This window comes from Canis lupus, chromosome 6, assembly GCF_011100685.1.
Source record: "Canis lupus familiaris isolate Mischka breed German Shepherd chromosome 6, alternate assembly UU_Cfam_GSD_1.0, whole genome shotgun sequence".
Lineage (NCBI taxonomy): Eukaryota > Metazoa > Chordata > Mammalia > Carnivora > Canidae > Canis > Canis lupus.
Genome location: NC_049227.1, coordinates 12,898,865 through 12,923,330, shown reverse-complemented (window position 1 = coordinate 12,923,330; position 24,466 = coordinate 12,898,865). Strand labels below are relative to the sequence as shown.

The 24,466-nt window shown below is 49.6% G+C and overlaps 1 protein-coding gene across 4 annotated transcripts in view; it reads right to left on the bottom strand.

Annotated features, from left to right (window-relative positions):
• Positions 1–23,036, bottom strand: part of LOC479761 (monocyte to macrophage differentiation factor 2) — a 101,134-nt gene extending 78,098 nt beyond the window's left edge. For 3 of the 4 annotated variants that reach the window (XR_005360648.1, XM_038539574.1, XM_038539577.1), the window contains exons 1-4: positions 22,955–23,036; positions 21,159–21,318; positions 17,939–18,013; positions 10,993–11,094 (exon numbers count right to left, since the gene is read on the bottom strand). Coding sequence is in view for 3 of the 4 variants with exons in the window: in XM_038539574.1 (XP_038395502.1) it covers positions 10,993–11,094; positions 17,939–18,012 (176 nt within the window). In the remaining variant the exon portion in view is untranslated. Of the gene's footprint in view, positions 1–10,181; positions 10,252–10,992; positions 11,095–17,938; positions 18,014–21,158; positions 21,319–22,954 lie in introns of those variants that run through there. The other variant, XM_038539575.1, reaches the window with a different exon arrangement.
• Between the last annotated feature and the right edge of the window lie 1,430 nt (positions 23,037–24,466).

Here is a 24,466-nt window from a genome sequence, read left to right as displayed (position 1 = left end):
TCTATGCATGAAGGAAGGTTTCAGTGTTGTTTCTAGGAGGAGCTGGGTCCACAGCCCTCTGCTCCCCTAGGGGACCTTGCCTTAAACTGGGGAAGGGTCTTGCCATGCTGAGTCAAGCCAGCCCAGCCCACTCGTCTGGGCTTCATGCCCATCCCTGACCTGCACAGTTTGGAAATGGACCAGCAGCTGACAATCAGCTGAGTAAGACCACCAACTCCTTTTACAGCTGACCAGATGAAAGCCCAGAGAGGATACGTCAGCTGCCCAAAGTCACACAGGAAGCAGGAAGTCAGGTACACCACATCTACATGTGGAAAACAAGATCACAAGGAAGGGCTGGTATATCCTCCCTGCCAGACCAGGAGGAACCATGCCACCTGTGCCACCAGACTGTGAGAGAGGCAGCAGGCTGCACATCCTGTCACTGGAGGGGGCAGGACTTGCATGGCCTTCTACCCAGAGCAGGGGCCACAGTGCCCAGGAAAGAAAAGAGGCATGGGAGGGAAAGGCATCAGCTCCAGCTCTACCCAGTTCTGTGCCCTGGGCATGTTGCTCCTCTGCTCTCATCCCTGCTCTCTGGGTACAAAACTGAGCTGTCCCACCCCTTCTGGCTCATATTCAAGGCCCATGCTGTTCAGGCTCCCAGCCTTGCACATTGCATCTCAAATAAAGCAATCATAAAAGAGGATGGGTCTGGGATACACAGATTCCTGCCAGCCACCTGTGCACAGGCCAGGTGTCCCGTTGGGACCTGTGGCTTGCAGCTTTTTACAGGGAATCCAATCCCTGTGGTAAGCATTAGCATGGGGGCCAGAGAACATCCTCCCAGCCACCCTGCCACTGGGAGCCATATGGCTACACATTCTCCCAAATAAGCATCTTTTGAAAGCCTGAGTGGGAGCTTCTGCCAATGTCTCCAACACTGGCCTGAACACAGGGCTAGTGAATGAAGCCTCACACCTTTGATATAATCGTTCAGAGCACATGAACCAGCTGAAGCAAAAACATGAAGCCCACTATCATTTCAACTGCTCCCACCCACACGCTGGAAACCCTAAAATTGACTTGTCAGTGTTTTAGGGAGCATAGTGGAGTTGGGGAGAGCCCATGGCCACCATTTATAAGCTAGGTGCCCTTGGATGAGTTACTTAACCTCTCTGAGCCTGTCTCCAAATCAGTAAGATGGGATCATACCTACCTCGTAGAGTGCTTATAAAGATGATGTAAATCACAGGGCTTGGGACAGAGCTTATGCAACGTTAGCGACAGAGCCCAATTTCAGGGATGGCCTGTGTATACACACAGGCTGCTAAGGGGTATTAGTGCTGTGAATCTAGGAAACTAAGTGAGAAAGAGACAGCTCAAAGTAAGAACTGTGGTTAGGGCCCCCACTCCTGGACATGAGTCTGTCTTCTGGAATCTGACTCCATAACCTCATCACTAACATGTGGGGCATGGCCTCAAAGCAGATGAGCTCCAGAGGAGGGCTTCCAGAACCGGTGTTCAAACCAGCTGGCAGAGTTCAGACTCCAGAGTGCCATCCTGACCTATTGGTTCAGCCATTCAAGGGGGGTGGCAGCCAGGATCTGGGGTTCAGCAAACCTCTGCAGAGATTCCCTGGCCAAATCCTAGGGCCAAGAACACTGTTCTGACTTCCTTCCACAAAAATGGCCTTTGCCCTTAACTTAGCAAGAGAAAGAGGCTCCATGTGCTGACTGCCATCTCCATTTTACAGACAAGGAGACTGAGGCAGAGGGAATGAAGGACATGGCGGAGGGTTGCATGCTGGTCTGTGTAGGGCTGGACCCTGAGCAGGTCTGATTGGTTCCAGGTTCCAGACTCTGCAGCTGGAGTGTCCGAGCAGCTCAGTGCCAGGCCTAGCCCTGCACAGGGACCCCGCAGAGCTGGTCTGTTCTCACAACTCAGCATCCTGGGCATCCCTGGCCAGTTGAGTGAGAAGCACAGGCAGGAAGCAGTGGGGCACAGGTGGGCCTGTGCGAGCTTTGGAGGGCCAGAGATGTATACCCCTTTCCAAGATATCTTCAGTGATGTCACTTGGTAGCTTGAAATCAGCCATAGGAGCATTTACACCATGGAAATCAGCAAATGCTACACACCAGTGCTTTAAAAAAAAAAATCATTAAAAATGTTCAGCCCCACATTCTTCCCTGGCGGACAGACTTGGGGGCAGTGGATGTCCTTGGAAACAGGAGATCTGGCCATGAGACCTGACACTTGGAGGTTAGATAGTCCTGGCTTCAAAGCTTTGCTTTGCTGGTTAGATCCTGGGTCCCCTTGGGGAAGTTGCCAAACCTCTCTGTGCTTTGCCTTCCTGCTCTGTAAGATCAGCTAATAATCCTTACCCCGCTAAGGGGACTGTGTCAATCCATGGACAGAGCATCTATGAAGCCACAGCAAAAAGCCTGGCCCCCAGGAGGGGCACCATTTCGGTAAGCCTCTGCCTCCCAAGCTTCCTGCTTCTCCTCACACCTGCTGTGCACCATACCTGTGAGTGTACTCATGTGTCAGTGTACTCGTGTGGACCTGGCTGCTGGGACTGCCACAGGTTCTTTCAGGACCCCATGATGCAGTTCCCAGAGCCTACCTTTCAGCACCTGCTTGCACAGTGTATGGTGGCAAAGGTGATAAGTGCCTTCTTGACTAAGTCACCAGGTTCATTTCCCAGACCTCTGAGCATTACCTGCCCCTCTTAGCTTAGCTCTCCCTAACACCTGCTTCCCAACAGAGGCCTGAACCCAAATGCAGGTGCTCAGCAGAGCTGTGGGAAAACATTCAGAGCACTTCAGCTCTTGCAGACGAATACGAAAAAGAGTTTGGTGCACCGAAAACCCAGGACTGCAACATTCTCGGGAAGCCCTGTACATCATCCCACTGTGTGAGGCCCCCACCCACCACTAGTATGGTTTCAGGACCTCAGCCTAGTCCCATTGACAACTCCCATCCTGCACCCACCCCTGCCCGGTTCTGTCCTGGGATAGTCCCCGGCCTGAGCCCGATGCTGATGGAGAGAAGGATGCTCAGCCCTGCTCCTACCATATGTGCAATTTCCAATCAAGAGAGAAAGGCAGCTCTGGTCTGTGATGTTGGCTTAAAGTCCCCTGGCCTGAGAGGCTACTGGCCCCAGGGACAGCCCTCGGCAAGCTCTGCTCAGGGCCTGTCAGGGAAATCCTGCCAGCTGGCAGGCAGGCCTCCACCAGCAAGTGCACCTGCTTTGGCTTGCCCTGATGATTGCCAATGAATGGAGGATGCAAGTTGTCACCTCCAGGCCTGTCCTCTAGCCTGGCTGAGCAGTGGGAGGCAGTTGCCACAGTGGGAGCCTCCTGAACCTGCCTTCATCCTCACTTCTTGCCAGCTCCTACCCCTCACCCTGCCCCAACAGTGCCTGCCTAACTCAGGAGCAGCTGCTGAAGTGCCCAGAATATCAAAGAGGCCTGGTGACCGCCTCCCTGGCTCCTTGGGGCAGGACAGCCGCTTTGATGGATCATCCTGGCACATGACAGCCTCAAAGGTGGCCAGGAAGAGGGAGCTGGCATTTGAATTCCCAGTGCCCTGCCTTCTCTACCCCACATGGCCGGTGCACAGACCAGGATGCTTACCCACAGCAGGGACTGGCCTAGGAACATCTTTCCCTTTCCTGCACTGTCTCCGACACATTTTGGAGGAGGCCAGGGCCTGGGTTTGGGTGAAATGGAATGCTGGGAAACTCACTTTCACAAATGATGTTGAGGAAGAGAAAGGGTTCATGGGAAACCACCTAAATTGGAGCAAAAGGAAGGAATGTGGCCAAGGCCAACAAAACAGTGTCCTTACCAGCCTGTCCATAGTCAGAAATCCCACCATTCGTAATTCACTCCTTTGGGCAGTGCAGCTGACACTCCTAGAAGAGTGTCATCTCATTATCAAGGGTTGCTTCCCAAGTGGACAGCTAAGGATGCTAATTAGAATACCAGGCTGGGTATTTCACATTTGTCATCCTATCACATCTTTAAGCAACCTTGCAAGGTACCTTACTATACCCAGCTTATAGCTGAGGACACTAAGGTTAAGAAATTGGCCCTCACAAACAGAAGAAGCCAGATTTTATGTTAAGTCCGGCAAAATATAGCTCCTCCCTTAAAGAGCTCCTGAGTTGGGGGGCAGGTGCAAGGACCAGGATGATGAAGGACAGAGCTTCTAGCCATGGCGCAGGTAAGCACAGAGGGTGGTGGGAAGCAGGCGGGAGCACCTGAGTCAGAGAAGGTCAGAAGTCCCTCGACACTAATGCCTGAGCAGAGCTTTGAAGGATGAGTAGGAACAAGATGGGTGGACCAGCATCTCAAAAGTTGCGGGGCATAAAGGGGCAGGCTGTCTTGGGGAAAAAGCAAGCTTGAGTAGCCAAGAGGAGGGGGCAGGAGGAGCTGCAGGTGTCACATAAGGAGCTGAGCTCCAGAGTCACTAAAGGAGACCCAGGTCCCTGTCCCAGGCCACCCAGGCCCAGTCCTGTAACAGGGCTTTGGTTCTCATCAGTGCCTCAATGACAGGACTTTCACGTCAGCTTGGCATGGTGCTGGTGCCGTGGTCTGAGAGATTTCCTGACTGGTTTCCCATAGCTAACAAGAGCTCCTCCCCCACTGTCACAGTGTCCCTGCCTGTGGGCAAAGCCCTTCTCTAGGGGGCCCTCCCCCACAAAGCTTCCTCTCCCCACCCCCCAACCTTCAACCCTGACCCCATCTGAGGGTGGGCAGACCAGATGAAGGCAGCTTCCAGGCACTGGGAGTGCACCCACACATACATGCACACAAGGCACAAGAGGACAAAGCTAACCCCCAACCCCCAAAGCATCTGCCAGCTCAGAACCCGCCTGTCTGAGGAATGTGTCGGATGGTTTAATACTGGCTTTGGTACATGAGATTCCAGATGCTGGAACCCTGAAATACATTGGAATGTACTAGAACTAAGCATAAGGCATCCTGTCTTGGCTCACCCAACTTTGATTGGGAGCTGTAGGCTGAGGCTTGTCTACCTTGAGAGATGCTTGATTCAGAGATTCCCAGATTCCCACTCAGATCAGGAGCTAGGCCTGGATCCCCTCCCCAGTAAATGTCCACGTGCCAGGTACAGAGTGGACAGCCCAACCCTGGGAGGACACTATGAGGACAGGTCCCCAGAAGTCTTGTCATTGGGCTACTAGGAGCTTCAGAGGTGGGGGTATCCCAACACTGGGGACACTCTGCCCAGATCCCTATCAAACTAGCCAAGGCCTGCCTTCCTTCTGGGGCTTATCTGAGGAGCCTCTAAGGGCCATGATTTGCACCAAGCAAGAATCCGAAAGTTGGCATCACAAGCCCTAAATCTGGAGCAGGTGAGCAATTTCCTGGGATCTGCTTGCCCCCCCCCCCCCCCAAGGAATGGCTCTGATCATTTCTATGGATTTTTCAGCAGAGGAATTGGCCAACTAACCACTTCCCAATCCCCAACCACTCTTCCTCTGTACTGAGAATCAGCTATGGTGTAGCCGAAGGCCAGGGGTTCCTCGAGCTGTCTACCTAGGTCTCCCTTCATTGTCCCCAGACTGCCCCACTCCAGGAGTGTCCCCAACAGGGAGAAGGAGTTCAGGCATAGTGTCAGGAGATAAGTATGCTCCCCTACATGGAGACTTCTAACTGGTCTGGTCATGATCCCACTGCAGAGCACAGAAGACAGAAAAGGCTAAGAAGGGCCATCCTAAGTGCTGAGTTGATAAGTCATGGCTGCCCAGAGCACCTCCTGGAGAAGAATACTGATACTGCACCATGCTCCATTTGATTGGTGATGTCTGCTGTGGTCATGGATATTCACCATCCCTGATCTACAGGCTGGGTGACTTTCCCTGAACAGGGCACAATTCCCCAGCCAGGACTTTGGTAGCAGAGGAGGCCCTGGCCAGCGGGGTACAAACAATCCACCAATTCCCTAACAGAGTTATGAGAACCCTAAAGAGTGTCTATTGGCCCAAGGTCCCCCAATTTGCCAGGACAATGTCTCTCCCTTTTCTGAAGATGTTAATGTTGGTTGTATTAGGAAATACTTGCCTAGAATAGAAACACATTGCAGGGTTAATTTATCCTCTGTAAAAATTACTAAATGCTTTCTTTCTCACCTGGGACCCTAAGGACATTCTGGCTACTACCAGAAGTAGCCTTGGACCCATCGAAAACTCTGCCCGTGGATGTGCAGATGGGCCTGGGCACTGCTCTGAACCAAAGTTCATAGAAATGCTTTTCATGATGCTCTGCCCCATGCATCGGAGCCACCTCACTTGGACACCTTGGCCTGCACAGTGCTGGGCAGATACAGGTACCTCCAGATGGCATAGTAGTGGGTGCCAGCACCAAATGCCACAAAGAGATGCCAGATGGCGTGAGCAAAGGGGATCCTCCCGTCACTCTTGAAGAACACCATGCCCAAGCAGTAGAAGACCCCTCCAGTCATCAGCTCCCAGATGCCCTCGGTGTTGGGCTGTCGGCAAGGACAAAGGTAGGGCACAAGTTAGAGGAGCAGCCAGCAAGGCTGGGAGCACCCCACAATCCCCGCCCACATACTCAAAACAAAAAGAAACATGGATAGGAAGCCAGCCCAGATTCCCGGGTAGAAGGTCTTGACACATATTAATTCTTCCCAAAATTAATTCTCAAATGTTATTGATGTCTACCAAAATCTCAAAGACTATTTTATAGCGTATGTTTTCTAAAAATTAATACAATCTGGGTGTGTACCCAAAAGAAGTGAAAGCAGGGATGTGGACAGATACTGGTATATCCAGGTTTGTAACAGCCAAAATGTGGAAGCAAGGCACATGTCTGGGGATGGATTAATGGATAAACAAGTTGTTATTCGTGTTATTTCATACTGTGGGCAATTATTGCTCAAGAGTTAAAAAGGAAGGAAATCTGGCACCTGCTACAACATGGATGAACCTGGAGGACATGATGCTAAGTGGACTGAGCCAGACACAAAGGGACAGATACTGTAGGATCCCACACAGATAAGGTCCCTGGTGTCCACTGAATCCATGGAGACAGAAAATAGAATGGAGGTTACCAGGGGCTGGGGAAGGAGGAACAGAGAGTTAGTGTTTCCTGGGAACAGAGATTCAGCTTGGGGTGATGAGAAAGTTCTGGAGATGGCTGGTGGTAACAGCTGCATGAGAATGTGAATGTGCTTCATGCCACTCAACTATATACTGAAAATGGTTAAAATCGTAATTTTTATGTATACTTTATCACAATTTTTAAAAAGGAATATATGTCCAGGGAAAAGAATTTTAGAGAAATCAAACAAAAAATATTAAGAAAAAAAGGAGTCATCCTAGCCATCAGAGATGAGCAGTATTAATACCTGAGCAATAGGTAGTTAAAGGGAATGGCAGAGACCCGATGAGAGCCATCACACCATCCCCCACCCCCTGTCTTCCTGGGTCCACCTGTACACGAATTACAAGCTGCCACTGCTAACAGTATCCTTCCAGAAATGTTCTCTCCACGAGCAACATGCCATATGCACTTTGTACATAATGATGCATAGGAAATGATCATTCTAGATCGATGGACTCACACCATCCCCACCATGCTGCAACGCCACACTGGGTTAACTGGTCTATGGGGGACCAGTCTGCAACCCATGGCAGGAGACATTTCCATCTTTTGAACAGCTGCATAGTATTTCATTGTCCCTGTGGACACTAACTGATCCATTCAGTCCTCCAGAGCATTGTACTCACATATTAATTACACAGTAACAACGTTAGGAATATCTAGAACCTCCTAGCACTTGCTAGGTGCAAGGCACCACATGGAGGGCCTTTGTGCCACCGTCACAACTGCCTTAAGAGGCGGGCATTACTCCAAGTGACTGTCATGAGGATACGCCCACGACACGTGCTAAGTGAGGAAAGCATGCTGCAGAGCAGCGCATTTCGTGTGACCTTATTTTCGTAGAAGAACAAATAATTCAGTATGTCTGCATATCCACGTAGATTTGCATATAAATAAATAAAAAGGACATACAACAAACTGAGTGGTGGTTACAGCTGGAGCATTGTATTAGGGAGGACATGGAAGGGGGCTTTGGCTCTTTCACACATGTTCAGACTTATTTTTTGCAGTGATTGTGTATTTAAATATACACTTACTATATATAAGTATATATATGTCCTTAAATATATGTAATATATGATTGGACAGATAGTGTATAATTTAGTATTTATTTAGTGTAATTAATAAAATTTAAAAATTTTAACATAAATTTAAATATTTTAATTTAAAAAACATTTACTATAAATTATATAATGTAATATGTACTTCATAAAATTTTTAAGAACCTTTTTAAAATTTATTTATTTATTTATTCATGAGAGACACAGAGAGAGGCAGAGACAGAAGCAGAGGGAGAAGCAGTTTCCTTGTGGGGAACCTAATGTAGGACTGGATCCCAGGACCCCAGGATCATGACCTGAGCTAAAGGCAGACACTCAACCGCTGAGCCACCGAGGTGCCCAAATTTTTAAAAACTTAAAAGTATATTTAAACAAATAGTTTTAAGATTTCAAAACATTACAATGTAATATTTAGTTGAATTCGTAATATTTTTAAAATAAATTTAAATTTTTAAAAATTAAAAATATTTAATATAAATGATATAATGTACTATTTATTCTACTATACTTCATACATTTTTAATTTTTTAAAAAGACATTTAGATGTTTAAAAAAATTTTAATGTTAAAAATATTTGTCATAAAAATATTTGTCATAAATTATATAATGTAATATTTAATATACATCAAAAAAATTTTTTTAATTTAAAGATAGGGGTGCCTGGGTGGCTCAATTAGTTAAGAGTGTGCCTTTGGCTCAGGTTATGACCTCAGGGTCCTGGGGCTTGATCCCCACATAGGGCTCCCTGCTCCGTAGGGAGCCTGCTTCTCCCTCTGCCTCTCTCTCTCCTTGTGCTCTCTCTCTCTCTCTCTCTCTCAAATAAATAAATAAATCTGTAAATAAATAAATAAAACGTAATTAAGCTACATTAGCTCACTCAGTTTAGTGCCAGAATAGAGACAGGCCCTTGGACAAAACAGAACTGAAATATTGTGTTCACACATATATGTCTGAATTTAACATGTGGTCAAAGGAACATGTTTAAATGGCAGGTAACTGAAATCACTGGCTAGGTGTCTGGGGACAAATCACCATGTCCAGAAGAAACCACGGTGGGAAGTTTAAATCCATAACAGAAACAGGAGAAAATACTTTCCTAACCATAGGAAGGAAGAAAGAAAGGCTTTCCTAACCATAACACTTAGAGTTAAAAAAATAAAGAAGATAAAATTTTTCAAAAAGATGAAACACGTGATAGACTTGACAACATATAATCTTACCACCTGCCAATAAGAGTGTAAGATAAATAAACTAGGGAGGGTGCCAGGCAGGTGAGTTTTCTGTGCCCACTTGACAGGACAACGGAGGCTGGGAGGGGTGATGTGGTTTCCACACTTGCCGCCCCCCACCTCTTCTCTTCCTGGCCTCTGCCCCTCACAGCGGGGGGGGGGGGGGGCGGGGGGGGGGCACACCTGAGATCCATCCTAGTCGACAATGTTATGGGGGCAAATCATGGCTCAGCCACTTAGGGGCTGCACATGCACATGGGCTGGCCTGAATGTCATGAACGGGACATCATGTCCCTCTCCAGGGACACCTGGGTCAAGGAAGTAAGATCCTGTGGGTAGGCCTCCTGCACTTAGTAAGGGCTCAGACTATATATAGGGAAGGTGCCCCTTCTGGGCTTGGTCTCTGGTGTGGACAAGCAGTTTAGGATATACAGACACCAAAGCAGGTAATCAGAAGTCCAGAGCCCTGACTCTGCCTCTACGGCCAGGAATGTTATTACCACAGATTTAATTTAGTGACTGGGTACTTACTATGTGCCAGGTACCATCCTAATCCCCCCCATGGGTTTTCCTATTCAATCCTTAAACATACATGAGGGCTGAATCGGGGAGGGTCACACAGCTCGCTGGAGGTTAGGCAGAGTCAGGCCTCAGTTTCCTCATGTGCCAGAGGAGGGGGTTGGACTCAGTGATCCCGAGAGGCACGCTGGGTCCCTCCAGCCAGCTGGGAGTCCCCTTGCTGGGCAGGTGGGACTTACCATTGAGAGGATGACCAGGGCAGGGAAGAAGCCCATGATGACATAGCAGAGCAGCTCCACCAGCTTGTACCTGGCAGGAAGACAAGCCATCTGGGCCTCGGGACAGCCTCCCCATGAGGAACAGCGTACAGCTCCCCGTTCTGGGTAGGAGGGACACCCCAACCAAAAGAGTGAGAAGGACTCCACCCTCTGCCCAGCACTCCTGGACTCTGACTTCACCCATTGACACCCAGCAGGTGCTGGCAGAGCTGGGTGGCCCTGGGTGGATCTCCTTCCCTCTGGGACTTGGGTCTCCATCGATGAGATGACAGGCCAGGATTGCCACTGCTGAGTACAGCATGCCACACTCGAGCCTGGGGCAGCCATTGCTAGGTGACCCTAGCACCTTTTCCTGCTGGGCCCAGGCAGCCGCCCTCCATACATCCGAGTGGCTACAACCGACTGACACTGATTTGCTGTCCCTGGAGATTCCAGGGGTCACTTATTCCCTTTGTCTTCTATAGCTCTGTTTCTTTTCTCACTCTGCAGGACTGAAGTGAAGGTATTCGCAACCTCTCCCCCTCACCTGACCACCCAGCTTAGGGAAGATGGGTAACACATGACCCACAAGGCCTTTGTTAAAAACGCTCTTCAGATCCACCCTACAGGCTGTGGCCCTGGTGGCCATCCATGGGCCTGAACCCCATGATGCTAGGCAGAGCTGTACCCTCATGCCTCAGGGGGTCACCCTGGGTTGTCATCTCCCCAGGGGCAGAGAGGAGGCCCAGCCCCCACCCCGTGACACTCCCCCCACCCCGCAGCCCTGGCTTACCGCTCATGGAAGAAGAAGACGTAGATGGTGCCCACAGAGGCCATGATCCAGACCAGCCAACGCATGTGGGAGGCCCAGGGCCCCAGCTCCCGAAGGTTCAGCCTGGGAGAGAGCCAAGGGCACAGCCTGAGGGGGGCCCGCTGGGACCCAGCCCCTCACAGGAAGACTGACCCCAGAGAAGCCCTGTGCCCCGCGGCCCCGCAGCAGGGACGTGGGCTCTCGTGGAAAGCCAGGTGGGGAGACCGAGAAACCGACTGAACAATAAGCAATGATTAGAGGGAAATTTCCAAAACAGATACTGTCGGAGTATGAAGAGAAAGAGCATCTCAAGTGGACGGGAGTGTGAAGCCTGTGTGAGGGCAATATGGCAGACTCTTTTTTTTTTTTTTTTTAAGATTTTATTTATTTTTTTTTTCACTTTTTTAATTTAATTTTATTTTTTTATAATAAACTTATTTTTTATTGGTGTTCAATTTGCCAACATACAGAATAACACCCAGTGCTCATCCTGTCAAGTGCCCCCCTCAATGCCCGTCACCCATTCACCCCCACCCCCTGCCCTCCTCCCCTTCCACCACCCCTAGTTCGATTTTATTTATTTATTCATGAGAGATACACACAGAGAGAGGCAGAGACACAAGCAGAGGGAGAAGCAGGCTCCCTGCAGGGAGCCCGACGTGGTACTCGATCCCAGGACCCCGGGATCACAACCTGAGCCAAAGGCAGACGCTTAACTGCTGAGCCACCCAGGTGCCCCCCCATCTGCTTGAATCTACCAAACCCAAGGTGTGTATGTCCCATGACCCGGTCCTTCTGGCCCCGGGGGATCAGCCAAGTCAAGGCTGTCTGGTACTCGCACCCAGAGGCACAGGAAAGGACATTCATCACGGCATGGGTCCATCGGGGAAAGCCGGAAGACACCCCTTGTCTACCAGCAGGGGAAGGGGATGGCATCCATCTGTGCTGGTTGTCAATGACTGCCTCTCACCCTTTCTGCCTGCCCCAAGGTAACAGAGCTGGGCCTCGCACATCCCTCCTTGGCTGAGGCACGATGCTGAGCTTTGTCAGGGGAGTAAAATGAAGAGACTTTGTAGGAGGAAAGGCTCTTCCTCCCTGGTTCCTGCGGTTTTCCCATGACGTTTGCAGAGCAGGCTTTTCTCCGCAGCTACGTGGCCAGGGCTGTTTCCCAGGGCAGGTGCCTGCAGGTGCGGCTTTCTCTGGCATTTGGCCATGGCGTGTTCTCTTGCTGTTGACTTAGGTGATGGCAGCAGCGGCGGTACAGCTTCAGGTCCTGGACAGTGCAGGCCTGTGCCCCAGGCCAGGTGGCTGCTCCTGCACCCTCTCTGCAGCCCCACACACCTGCACACTGGGGCCCCCGCATAGGGACTCCTGTCCAGGCCACCTGGCCTCCACCCTGTGCAGTGTCTGCATAACTGAATTGCACTAAAATGCTCTAAGGCTCCTGCAGGCGTGTCTCTGGCTGCTAGTTCCAGGAGCACCCAGCAACCAGCAGCTTCCCTGGCACAGAACAAGTGGGGAAGCTCAGGACCTCCTGTGGCTGGCCTCTCCCGGCACCCAAGAGGGGTGATTTCTAGCAAGCCACCCCACCCCCATCAAACCCTCAGCAGCTGCTCTGTCATCCCGTGGGCAAAGACCAGGCTCTTTCCAATGAGGTAGGAGCTCTGCCCTGGGTGAAGGTGGGGCTGGTGGTAGTTGTCCCTTATCTCCACCACTACTGGCTTCCCCAGATTTGTCTTTGATGCTCATGAATCAATTCTCTCCTACTCCAATCTCCCATTATGAATCCTTTATACCAAGTTTTTGGTGTTCAAATCACTGTATGGTTTCTGTGTTCCAACTGCACCCTGCCAAACACACCGTCCTCTGGTATAGTCATAGCAGCTTGGAAAACAGGAAAACCATCTAATCTATACTTAGGTGCATACAACAAGACATATTGTTAGGTGTGCCAGGATTGAGCAGAGCATAACAGGACTGTATTATATGAAGAGAAACACGTCAATGCGCAGAACTCCAATCTGAGCCCCTTGTTGAGTGGTAGCAGAAGTTACATCTAGAAAGGGACAGTTAATGATGGCAGTGGTTGTGGGGGGAGGGTCCTTTTGCTCTTTTTCAGGAGTGGCTTTCTTTCTTAAAAATTTTTTAAAAGTTTTTATCTATTTATTCATGAGAGACACACAGAGAGAGGCAGACACAGACAGAGGGAGAAGCAGGCTCGCTCCAGGGAGCCCGATGTGGGACTTGATCCCAACCCCGGGATCACACCCTGGGCTGAAGGCAGATGTTCAACCACTGAGCCACTCAGGCATCCCCTGAAGTGGTTTTCTTGAATGAGAATACTTTATATAAAACATCTGTCTGGGGGCACCAGGGTGGCTTAGTTGGTTAAGCATCTGCCTTCTGCTCAGGTCATGATCCCGGAGTCCTGGGATCAAGCCCCACATTGGGAGTCTGCTTCTGCCTCTACCCTTCACCCTGCTCTTCCTCACTCTCTAAAAAAAAAAAAAAAAAAAAAATCTGTCTGCCCTCCTGCCCCCAAAAAGCACTGGCTCAGAGTCCAATTGTTATTATAAATAAGTTAATTTATACTGGATAGCTTAAAGGTAAAAAATAAACAATAATAACCAACTCATTACCCAGAAGAACCATCAGGAAAGAGCATTCTAAATAGTTCTCCAAACAGATGCAAAATTGGCCAATGGGTAGGAGGACAAGTATAAAATGGGATGGAGGGGGGTGGGCAGAGGAAGGGATAGGAGGACAGGCTGGGATGGAGGTGAGGGAGCATCGAACCACATGTAATATTTCTTTCTAAAACATTACATTGAATTTCGGGATGCCTGAGTGGCTCTGCGGTTGAGCGTCTGCCTTTAGCTTAGGGCGTGATCCCAGAGTTCTGGAATCGAGTCCCACATCGGGCTCCTCCTGGCTTCCGGCAGCGCCTGCTTCTCCCTCTGCCTGTGTCTCTGCCTCTCTCTCTCTCCCTGTGTCTCTCATGAATAAATAAAGGAAATCTCTCTCTCTCTCTCTCTCTCTCTCTCTCTCTATATATATATATATATATATATATATATATATATACACTATGCTGAATTTCAACTTGACTTTAAGAGAAAAAAATGAACACCCCTTCCCCACAAAACATGAGCTGAACTTCAAATAAATATTTCTGCTCTTCTCTTTCTATGGTGCCAAAGCATTTCAAGCATCTTTTATATCCTTTTCTTTTTTTAAAAAAAAATTTATTTATGATAGTCACAGAGAGAGAGAGAGGCAGAGACACAGGCAGAGGGAGAAGCAGGCTCCATGCACCGGGAGCCTGACGTGGGATTTGATCCCGGGTCTCCAGGATTGCGCCCTGTGCCAAAGGCAGGCGCCAAACTGCTGCGCCACCCAGGGATCCCTATCCTTTTCTTTAAGTAAAGATTGTATGCAGGAATCTTACACGTAAGTCCAATCTACCAGAAGCAAACATTTAAAAAATGAGGTTTTCTGATTGAGGCAAGGATGGGGGAACCTGCAGTCATGCACACCCCCACCCCTCCGTGGTCCTCTGGAAACCTCGGGGGTTCTGCAGAAAATGGTGTGAGAACCAGAGCCGTTCAAAGAAAAATACCCACCACAGGATCTATGGTGTCCCCTCTCGTTCTCCCAGCCAGCCAGGAAACTGGTCCCCAAGCTCCTCTGTTTCCTCCACATTCAATCAACCCCTATGTTTTGCCAATTCTTCCTCCTAAAAACGGCTCATAAACCAGGGTACATCTCCTGCCCCCCTCGTTCACAGCCCTTCCCACAGCTGTGACTCATTTCCTGTGTCAGTATTGGGATGGTCAACATCTGTGCTCCCTGTGAGACCCTAAGTCCCATCAGGAGGGCCATCCTCAGACACCGGCACGGGACAGAGAGCCCAAGCCCAGCCAGCCGCAGCCAGGCACAAAGACTAGAAACCCAGGCATTAAATCAGCAGGAGGCAGGACAGATGGAGGATTGTTCTAGAAATCCATGTCAAAGAGAGTTACTGGGACACCTGGGTGGCTCAGCACTTGAGCATCTGCCTTCAGCCCAGGGCGTGATCCTGGGATCCGGGATCAAGTCCCACGTCGGGCTCCCTGCATGGAGACTGCTTCTTCCTCTCTCTGTGTCTGTGTCTCTCATGAATAAATAAATAAAATCTTTAAAAAAGAGAGAGAGAGAGAGAGAGTTACTGCAGCTGAGCCCAAAACTTGACTGTATTCAGTCACGTCCCAAGGGAAACCTGACATTACCTGGCCCCTGCCAACTGCAGGTGGTGCCTAGGGCACACGTGGGACCCACCACAAGTGGCCACAGGGAATGAGGTCCCTCCTGTGGCTCCTAGCTTCTCTCTGCTGCTCCTGGCCTGCTCCAGTGGCTTCCCACGTACACACACCTCCAGGATCTTGCTTATTCTAGACACCTCCAGACTTATGCCTGCCCCCTTGGCATCGATGACCAAAAGCACACCAGTTTTGGGAATAGAAGTGAGTCACCTCTTCTCCCAAAGCCCAGCTAGGCGTGGGGCTTGCATGTGCCTGCATCTCGCAGGCAGACAGCAGCACGGCTGGTTTCAGGGGGAGGCTGGCCCAAGAAACCCTGGCCCCCTTGCCTCCTCCCACCTTCCATATGTCACTCTACTCAGCTGCCTGCAAGTGTCTTTTCAATCTGTCCCTGTCTCCTCTTAACCGCCTTGGCCACTCCTAGGGGCCGGGCTACCACCTCTTTTTCCCTAGGTCCTTGTGCCAACCTTGCCCACACCTCCCTGCTCCCAAGGCAGCCACCCTTCTGCCTCCAAACAATAAAATCACCTCAATATCCTGCTTCAAAGCCCCATCACCCCTAAGGATAGACCAAACAGCCTCCCATCTATACTCCCTTTACCTCTACCCTTGTATGAGATGTGGGCACCATGCCACACCTGCCACAGGAGCACGGACACCCAAGGCATGGTCACCAGGACCTTGTCCAGCAGGGAGGATGGATGACTCCATGGGTCTCTCCAGACATATGTTATGCAGAAGAAGCAAAATCCAAAAGAACGGGGATGCCACTAACATGAAATAAGAACTCAGGCATAACTATCATCTGATGACAGGTGTCAGGACTGTAGCTACCTTGAGGGGAGGGGACGAGGAGTACGAGGCAGCTGGATACATTCTGCTTCATCTGGGTGCTGGCTGCTGTGTGCAGAAAGTCACTGGGATGTACACTTACGACTGCGCATGCTCTCTAGGTATAGCACACCTCCATGAAACATTTATTTACTTTTTTTAAAAGATTTTATTTATTTTTTGATAGAGCAAGAAAACACAAGCAGGGGGAGTAGCAGAGAGAGAGGGAGAAGCAGGCTCCTCGTTAAGCAGGGAGCCCGATGTGGGGCTCAATTCTGGGACCCTGGGATCATGACCTGAGCTGAAGGCACTTACCAGCACTCTTAAATGTATTTAAAAAGCAACAGTCAAAAATAAATAAAAATAAATAAAAATAAAAAATAAAAATAAAAAGCAACAGTCATTGTATATATACAAAAAGACCCATCTATTAGCAGATACAGTGAAAGAGAAGGCCCCGCTTATGACAGCCAAAAATAGAAATTTCCTAGGCAAAATCAGAACAAACCTTTCTGTGGCTCCTCACTCTTCAGAAGCACACGTGCTTCTCAGAGCAGCACACCTCCTCCAGGCAGCCCTCCCAAGGCCCCCACACCACAGCAGCACCTTCTCTGAGCTCCCATGGCTGCATGCACACATGCCCATCTTGCCATGCCACCACTGTCCTGTCACAGACACCCTTCCACTGGCCAGACCCTCGGGGTCCCGACCCCCAGCACCACCCGGCCACGTAATACACATTCACCAAATGTGAGCCCAACAGCTCTGCAGGCTCCCCAGGCTTTTTTTCTTTCTTTTTTTTTTTTTTTTTTTTTTGAGATTTTATTTATTTATTCATGAGAGACACAGAGAGAGAGAGAGAGAGAGGCAGAGACACAGGCAGAGGGAGAAGCAGGCTCCATGCAGGAAGCCCGACGTGGGACTCGATCCTGGGACTCTGGGTTCATGCCCTGAGCCAAAGGCAGACGTTCAACCGCTGAGCCACCCAGGCGTCCCTCGCCAGGCTTCTAGAATGTGGTGTGAAGCTGAGTGTTTTCTTATTCCAGAACTTCCTGGATTTATTACTAAATCAAGTTGCAAAACTCTAGGTCACTTGCTGGGGGAGTTTAAAATGGATACACCGATGGTGACCTGGCAACACTTAACCAAATAAAAGGCCCACTCTCTGCCACCCAGAAATCAAGTCTCTAATCTACCCTCCAAAGATCAGGCTCCAACCAGATGAAGCTGCCATTTCTGGAGGTCAGGAAAGGCTGCCTCTTAGCAACTTCATACTATTTGAGCCAACAAATTCACGCACATGTGCTAAATGATACACAAGCAAGGGGCTTCACTGCAACATAGCCTCTCCTAGCCAAGGGACAGAGCATACCAATGCCAGAAATATCCATAAACAGGGGATGGCCAGGAAATGTTATGCTGCTGCAGAAAAATAAAAAGACTGGGGAAATCTTCAATGCACTGATATGGAGACATGCCCTCAGTGATATTACTAAGAGAACAAAACTAAATTGCAGTTTGAATGGTATCCTTCCTTTTGTATTAAAAATAGGAGAAGTATGAACACCAAAAAATTGACAATATTATGTTCACACACTTTCACTCTTTTCGCACAAAATAACTTTGGAAAGATACACAAGAAACTGGTAATAAGTAGTTGCTTCTAAAAGGAGAATGGGCAGAGGGTGTGTTCTTACCTACACTATTCTGTGCTGAATCAACATATTACCCAGCCAATATAAGAAGAAATTCGAAGAGAGGAAGCCAGCCCTCCCCAGGGACAGCACAGGGGTACTCACCAGGGTGCATAGGATGCCGCTATGAAGAAGTAGATGACCATTCGGTCGAACATGTGCAAGCAGTGCTCCACCATCCTGGGGCAGAGAAGGCATAGGGGTAGGGTCAGGGTTAGGGCCCCAGAGCCACACCCTGGGACAAACATGCCTCCCCTCAGGTGTGGAGGGGCCTGAGGCTGACTTGCCTCTGTCCAGCCACCACCCCTAGGCTTCAGGCTCCCCATCTGTGAGTGCCCAGAGCAGTGATTTTCAAACCAGGCTCCCCAGCACTCTGGAGGTTGAATGGGGACACCCTGTAGGTTTCTTCAAAGACCCCCTTCTCCCAGAAAGGTGAATGTCTGACATCTACACCTGTATAACTCTGCATTTTGGCTTTATTTTTATTTATTTTTCTTAAAGATTTTATTTATTTATTCATGAGAGACACAGAGAGAGAGAGAGGCAGAGACACAGGCAGAGGGAGAAGCAGGCTCCATGCAGGGAGCCCGACGTGGGACTCGATCCTGGGACCCCGGGATCATGCCCTGAACCGAAGGCAGATGCTCAACCACTGAGCCATCCAGGCATCTCTGCATTTCAGTTTAATATGCTGGGCTTTTCAAAAGATTTCATATGATGAAATAATTTGGTGATTAAAACCAATGAACTTATCTATGTGCCCCCCTCCCCCAAAGATCCTCTGGGTCCTGGTATTCTGGTTCAGGTCCAGATCTGGAGCCAGAAGGCCTGAGTTCGAATCTCAGTGTTACCACTTAGGGACTGTATGACCTTGAACCATCTCCTTACCATCTGTCTGTTGGCCTCAACTCTCTGCTCTGTCAAGTGGTTAGAATACCAGCCTATCACAGGATGACTGTGAGGATTAAGTGAGTTGGTACTTAGCACAGTGCATATCAGGAAGTGCTCAATAAACATTAATGTTTTTGTTGCGACCTCGCATTGCATAGCAAATTGTAAGCTTCAATATATCTGCTCTGTGTGGTAGCCAGCCTCCAAAATGATGCCCAAAGAGCCCCACTTTCTGGTATTCACACCCATGTGTAGCCCCTCCCGTGATGAATAAGACAAACAACATGTGTAACCAACAGAGGGCTGCAGAAATGATGGTGTGTGATCTCTGAGGCCAGATCAGAAAAGACATTAGAGCCTCTGCCTTGTTCTCTTGGAATGCTAACTTTGGGAGAAAGGAGCCATGTGTCTGTGGAGATGTCCATGTGGGAATCACTGAGCACCTGCTAAACATCCAGCACCAACTTGCCAGCCACGTGAGGAAGCCACCTTGAAAGTAGCCTCCTCCAGCCCCAGTCAAGCCTTCAGATGGAAGCAGCACCAGGCCAGCATCTGGACCACACAAGAGATCTGAACCAGAACCACACAGTCAAGCCCCTGAATTCCTGGCTCTCCAAAGCTTTGAGAGGCAATCGAGGTTTCCTATTATTTAAAACCTCTGTGACTGAGCATAATTTATTATACAGCAATAGATAACTAACATAAACTGATTCTGTCCAGGAAACCTCAGCCCTCAACAAGACTGACCAGTGATCCTATGTACGGTTTAACTGCATATCCTCCTAGAAATAAAAATGACAACAGCAGCTAGCATGTATAGAGCATGTGACATGACCAGAACACTAGTCGAAGCAATTTAGAACATTAGCTCTTTAATCCCACCTAGAAGGTAGGTACTGTTAGTTTCATTCACCATGTGACAGATGAGGACAGCGACAGCCAGCACAGTCACACCACTGGTTAACTGAACACTAAACCCAATGACAATGACTGCTGTCTTAGTAAGAAAAGGAGGGGGCAGATTTGGACAAAGAGACACACAGGGAGGAAGGCCACATGAAGACACAAGCACCCTGAAGGATAAGCCAAGGAACGCTGGGGTTGCCAGAAACCAGAAGAGGCCAGATCCTCTCCTAGAGACTTTGGAGGGAGGATGACCCCATGGACACCATGATCTTGGCCTTCTGGCCTCCAAAATTACAAGAGAAGAAATCCTGTCATTTCTAGACACCCAGTACATGGTAATTGGTTACGGCAGCCACAAGAAACTCCTACGGTGGGGAAGAAGAAAGACCCATGGGGAGAGCAAGAATGGGAAGTAGGAAGGGGGGACACAGCAGAGTCATGGGGTTTCCGGGGGTGAGGGAGGCACTGAATCTGGGGAAGAGGTATCACTGCAGCTGCTGCAATGGGACAGGGCATCCCTGGAATCAGGGGGACCCTGGATTCCTGGGATTACCTCTGGCTCAGATAGGACCAGCTCGGTGATCTTGAGCAAGACCCATGGTCTATGGCCTTCCAAATTTCAGTGTCATTATGCACAAGATGGGGATTCCATGTGCTGCAACATGGACAAGCCCTGGAACATCATGCTTAGTGAAAGAAGCGAGCCACAAAAGGTGGAAGCAACCCAAGTATCCATCGATGGATGCATGGATGCGCAACATGTGCTACGTACCCACAATGGAATATGTCTATTTAATGCCTTCAAAAGGAAGAAAGTTCTGAGACGCACTACCTACCATGTGGAGTGAGCAACATACTGTGCCGGATAAATAAGCCAGTCACAAAAGGACAGATATTCTATGATTGCCTTGTGTGAGCTCCCGAGAGGAGTCAGACTCAGAGAGAAAGTAGGATGGTGAGTTGGGCGAGATGATAGGGAGCAAGTGTTCAAAGGGCACAGAGCTTCAGTTCAGGAAGATAAAGTTATGGAGATGATGATGGTGTTTCCACAACCATGTGAATGTGCTTAATGCCCCTGAACTAGACACTTAGGCCTGGCAAAGATAGTCAATTTAGGCGATGTGTATTTACCACAGTGTTTTTAAAAATTAAAAGTAACCCAAAAATTTAAAAATATGTGACTAATGCTATACCACAGAATTATTGGAAAGACCAGGGGTGACATCTGTACAGGACTTAGAACTGGTAGGGGTGTTTCCCAGAAGGGGGCAGTCATTCTGATGGTTCTGACAGTTCCAAAGGCCCCTCATAACAACACCAGAAGCTGGAGGCTTACTCTCTGGGCCTCTCAGAGGTGAGCCAACAAGGCTCATGTGGGTGACATGGTCTCCCCAGGTGGGACCCACCTGCGGACACCCAAGACAAAGACAGGTCCCCACCCTGGACCCCTCCTGGCCCAGCTAGGCATGCTTCCTGCCCTGGTCACCCTGCCTGGCACACACCCCTCCCGTGGACTAGGCAGAGGCACCTGAGGTGGCTCTTTTTCCAGGAGATGGTGTGAACACAGTGGACACCACGAAGAGCCCACAGAGGCCAAGGCCATAGATCCAGGCAGAGATGGTCTCCCAGTCGTCATCTGACAGGAGGTAGAGGTTGGAGCTGCCGAGGATGCTGGGGATGATCCAGAGCTGGAAGCAGAACAGAGACAGGTGCTAGAGGGCCAGCCTCCAGGCCAGGGAAGTACAGAGTCCCTAAGCTTCCCAGAGCCCACTGTCCACCCTCTTCTCTAGACCCACACCACTCAACAGAACCTCCCTCCATGGTGGGGAAGTCCTAGACCTGCACCGTCCAACATGGGAACCCCTAGACACCTGTGACTACCGAGTACCTGAGCCATGACTATGCAGTAAAGTGCTGAATTTTTTATTTTATTTCATTTTAATTGACTTTAGTTTCAATTTCAGCAGCCCCACGGAGCCAGAGGCTACCATATTGGGCAGCACAGCTCTAGAGAAGGTTGTGGTAGACACCAAAGCTCCCTGCCTCAAGGAGCATCACCAGTCACTGCCCCCACTTCTGTATCAGCTGACAGCCCAGCCTCGCAGTCCCCAGGCACCTCACACCACCTCACACTTGTGTGGTTGCACACGAAGCTAGCGCCTTCTGAAGAAAACAGCCCACCCCATCACGCCCACCTAAAAAACCCTTCACTCTTCACAGCTTGGTTTCTCCATCATTGCCCTTGAGGAGTCTAGAACTCTCCAAAGCACTGGGGGCAGGGGAACTCTAAAAGCATGCCTAGTTCTGTGTGTTGGGAGCACTTTTTCAGGAGGAAGGTTCTATGACAGCAGCAGCCAACGGAACTGTAATGTGAGTCACACCAGTCATTTAGGATGTTCTGGTAGCCGCGGTTTTAGAAGGAAAAATAGGTGAAATTAATACTATATTTTGCTCAACCCAGTATACCCAAAATATCATGTAATTAACATAAACACAGTAAGGAGATATTTTACATCCTGTTTTTCATGCTAAGTCTTCCCAAGTTGGTGTGTATATCACACTCCCAGCATATCTCCAACAGATAAGCTGCATTCCAAGTGTGCAACTGCCACAAGGGGCCAGTGGCTACTGAACTGGACATGGGTCTAGATCTTTCATTATTCTCAGAAGGGTACACTGCCCAGAAAAGGATTTTTTTTTATTTATTTATTTTTTTTTATGATAGTCACACAGAGAGAGAGAGAGAGAGAGGCAGAGACATAGGCAGAGGGAGAAGCAGGCTCCATGCACCGGGAGCCCGACGTGGGATTCGATCCCGGATCTCCAGGATCGCGCCCTGGGCCAAAGGCAGGCGCCAAACCGCTGCGCCACCCAGGGATCCCAGAAAAGGATTTCTTAGGCAAGACTGAGGTGGAGTCGACAAGTATCCCAGAGAAAGGGAATGGCATGTGCCAAGGCATGCAGGTGTACCTTCTACCCAGGAAACAGTGCATTCAAGTGCTGGAAACTGGGAGGAAGGGTGTGGCAGTGGGAGGTGGGCCAACTAAGGAGCTAAGACCTGCTTTGGAGCTTGCTATGAAGTCCAGATTACCAGGGAGCCACTGAAGGTTCATAGAGCAAAAGAGGCATGCTTAGCACCGGAGTCCAATGTACCCAAATGGCCTTCCCTTGAGATCCTACTCACTCTTCCAAGAGCCACAGAGGACTTGTCGTCATTTGGGACATCGCCATGGAATAGAAATGTTGACTCTCTCCAAGTGTGAAGGACTGCCTTCCCTTCCACCTGAAAGGGGCCCCCTCTCAGCACCCCAAAATGCAACTCACAGCATGGGTGGCACAGTTGGCTGCATGTTCATACTCGGTGGGCTGGTACCTCTTGTGGGCAGGGACTCGGTGGTTCATGAACCTGGAATGAGAGGTATAATTCCTGGAGGTTGGCCCAGGAAGCCTGGAGCAGCTCTGGTCACAAGATTCCCAGGAGACCTGAAGATCAGGTCCCTCCCGGGTTGGGGGGGGTGCTGGGGGGAAGGATTCCTCCCCCTCTCCCCCTCCCTCTTCTCCTTCCCCTACTCCTCCTCTCCCTCCTTCCCTTTTCTCTCCCCATCTTCCCTCCCCCCTTTCTATTACACTGTTTTTGGACTAGCCAATATTTATTTTGTGCCTAATCCCTAATGTGGTATTTGTTACAAAACTTTGCTAAATACAGCATTCTCTCCATTTTCTGCTTCTCATTTTCCTTCCGTCCAACTGATGCACAGTACAGCTCCCCAAGGGTACAGCCTGACCAACTCTTCCTTGTGCACCCACCCCCATAACCACCACCCACAAGGAGCCTGAGCTCATTTCCCGCCCCCCCAGAAAGTGCCCTTATACCCCCTCCCAGGGACTTTTCCCTCGGGGAAACCAGCCTCTGACATTGTCATCAGATTACTTTGGCCTATTCTTGAACTTCCCATCAATGGGATCACAGAGCACAAACCCTCTTTTGTCTGGCTTCTTTGGTTCCACGTGACTTTTGCACGATTCATTCATGTTGTTGGATATAATGATTGGCTGTTTTCATCGCTGTGCAGAATTCCATCCACAATTTATGTATCTACTGGAGGTGGATATTCCAGTCTGGGGCCATCATGGAGACCTCTGTAAGCACTCGTGTGCACATCTCTGGTGACCATCTGCACTCATTTCTGCTGGGCGTAGATCCACATGTGGAAATGCCAGTTGACTTTATCTTAAGCAATATGCATTCCTAGTGTTCTGGAGTCCACGCCTCGTTCATTTCCTCCAGTCTCTCCTTTGATCCGCACTGGAGCTCCGAAAGCACACAGATCTATTGCCCCACTCATTTTACCGAGGGGAAACCATCGTGTAGAGTATATGAAGCAACACCCCCAGGTGTTATGGCACTCAGTCTGCGCCTGGCTGGTGTGACTCTGGGCAGTGGTTTTCAAGTCAGGCTGGGAAGGCAGGCCTGACAGGGTGGGGAAGGGGAGTCAGATTGCTGGGGGTGAGGTCTGAAAGCACCTGGCCAGCAAGCAGGGCCAGCTTGGCAGGGGTGCTCTCCTTGGCCCAATGGGCAGCTCACCTGTTCACCTTGGACCCTGCTGACCATTATCCACCAGATGGGATTAAACTCCATGGAAACATCAAAAACGTTCCCTCCAAGACCCCAATTAGTACTATGAAGGCCCATAAAAATAAGGGATAGACACATGGCTCAGAATAAAGGGATCAATGCAGTACAGGTCACAGAGTATCTACTAAAGCACCTTCCATATGCTGGGTCCATGCCACGTGCAGACCACTGAGTATACGCTGAGCTTCTGGATGCTGGTG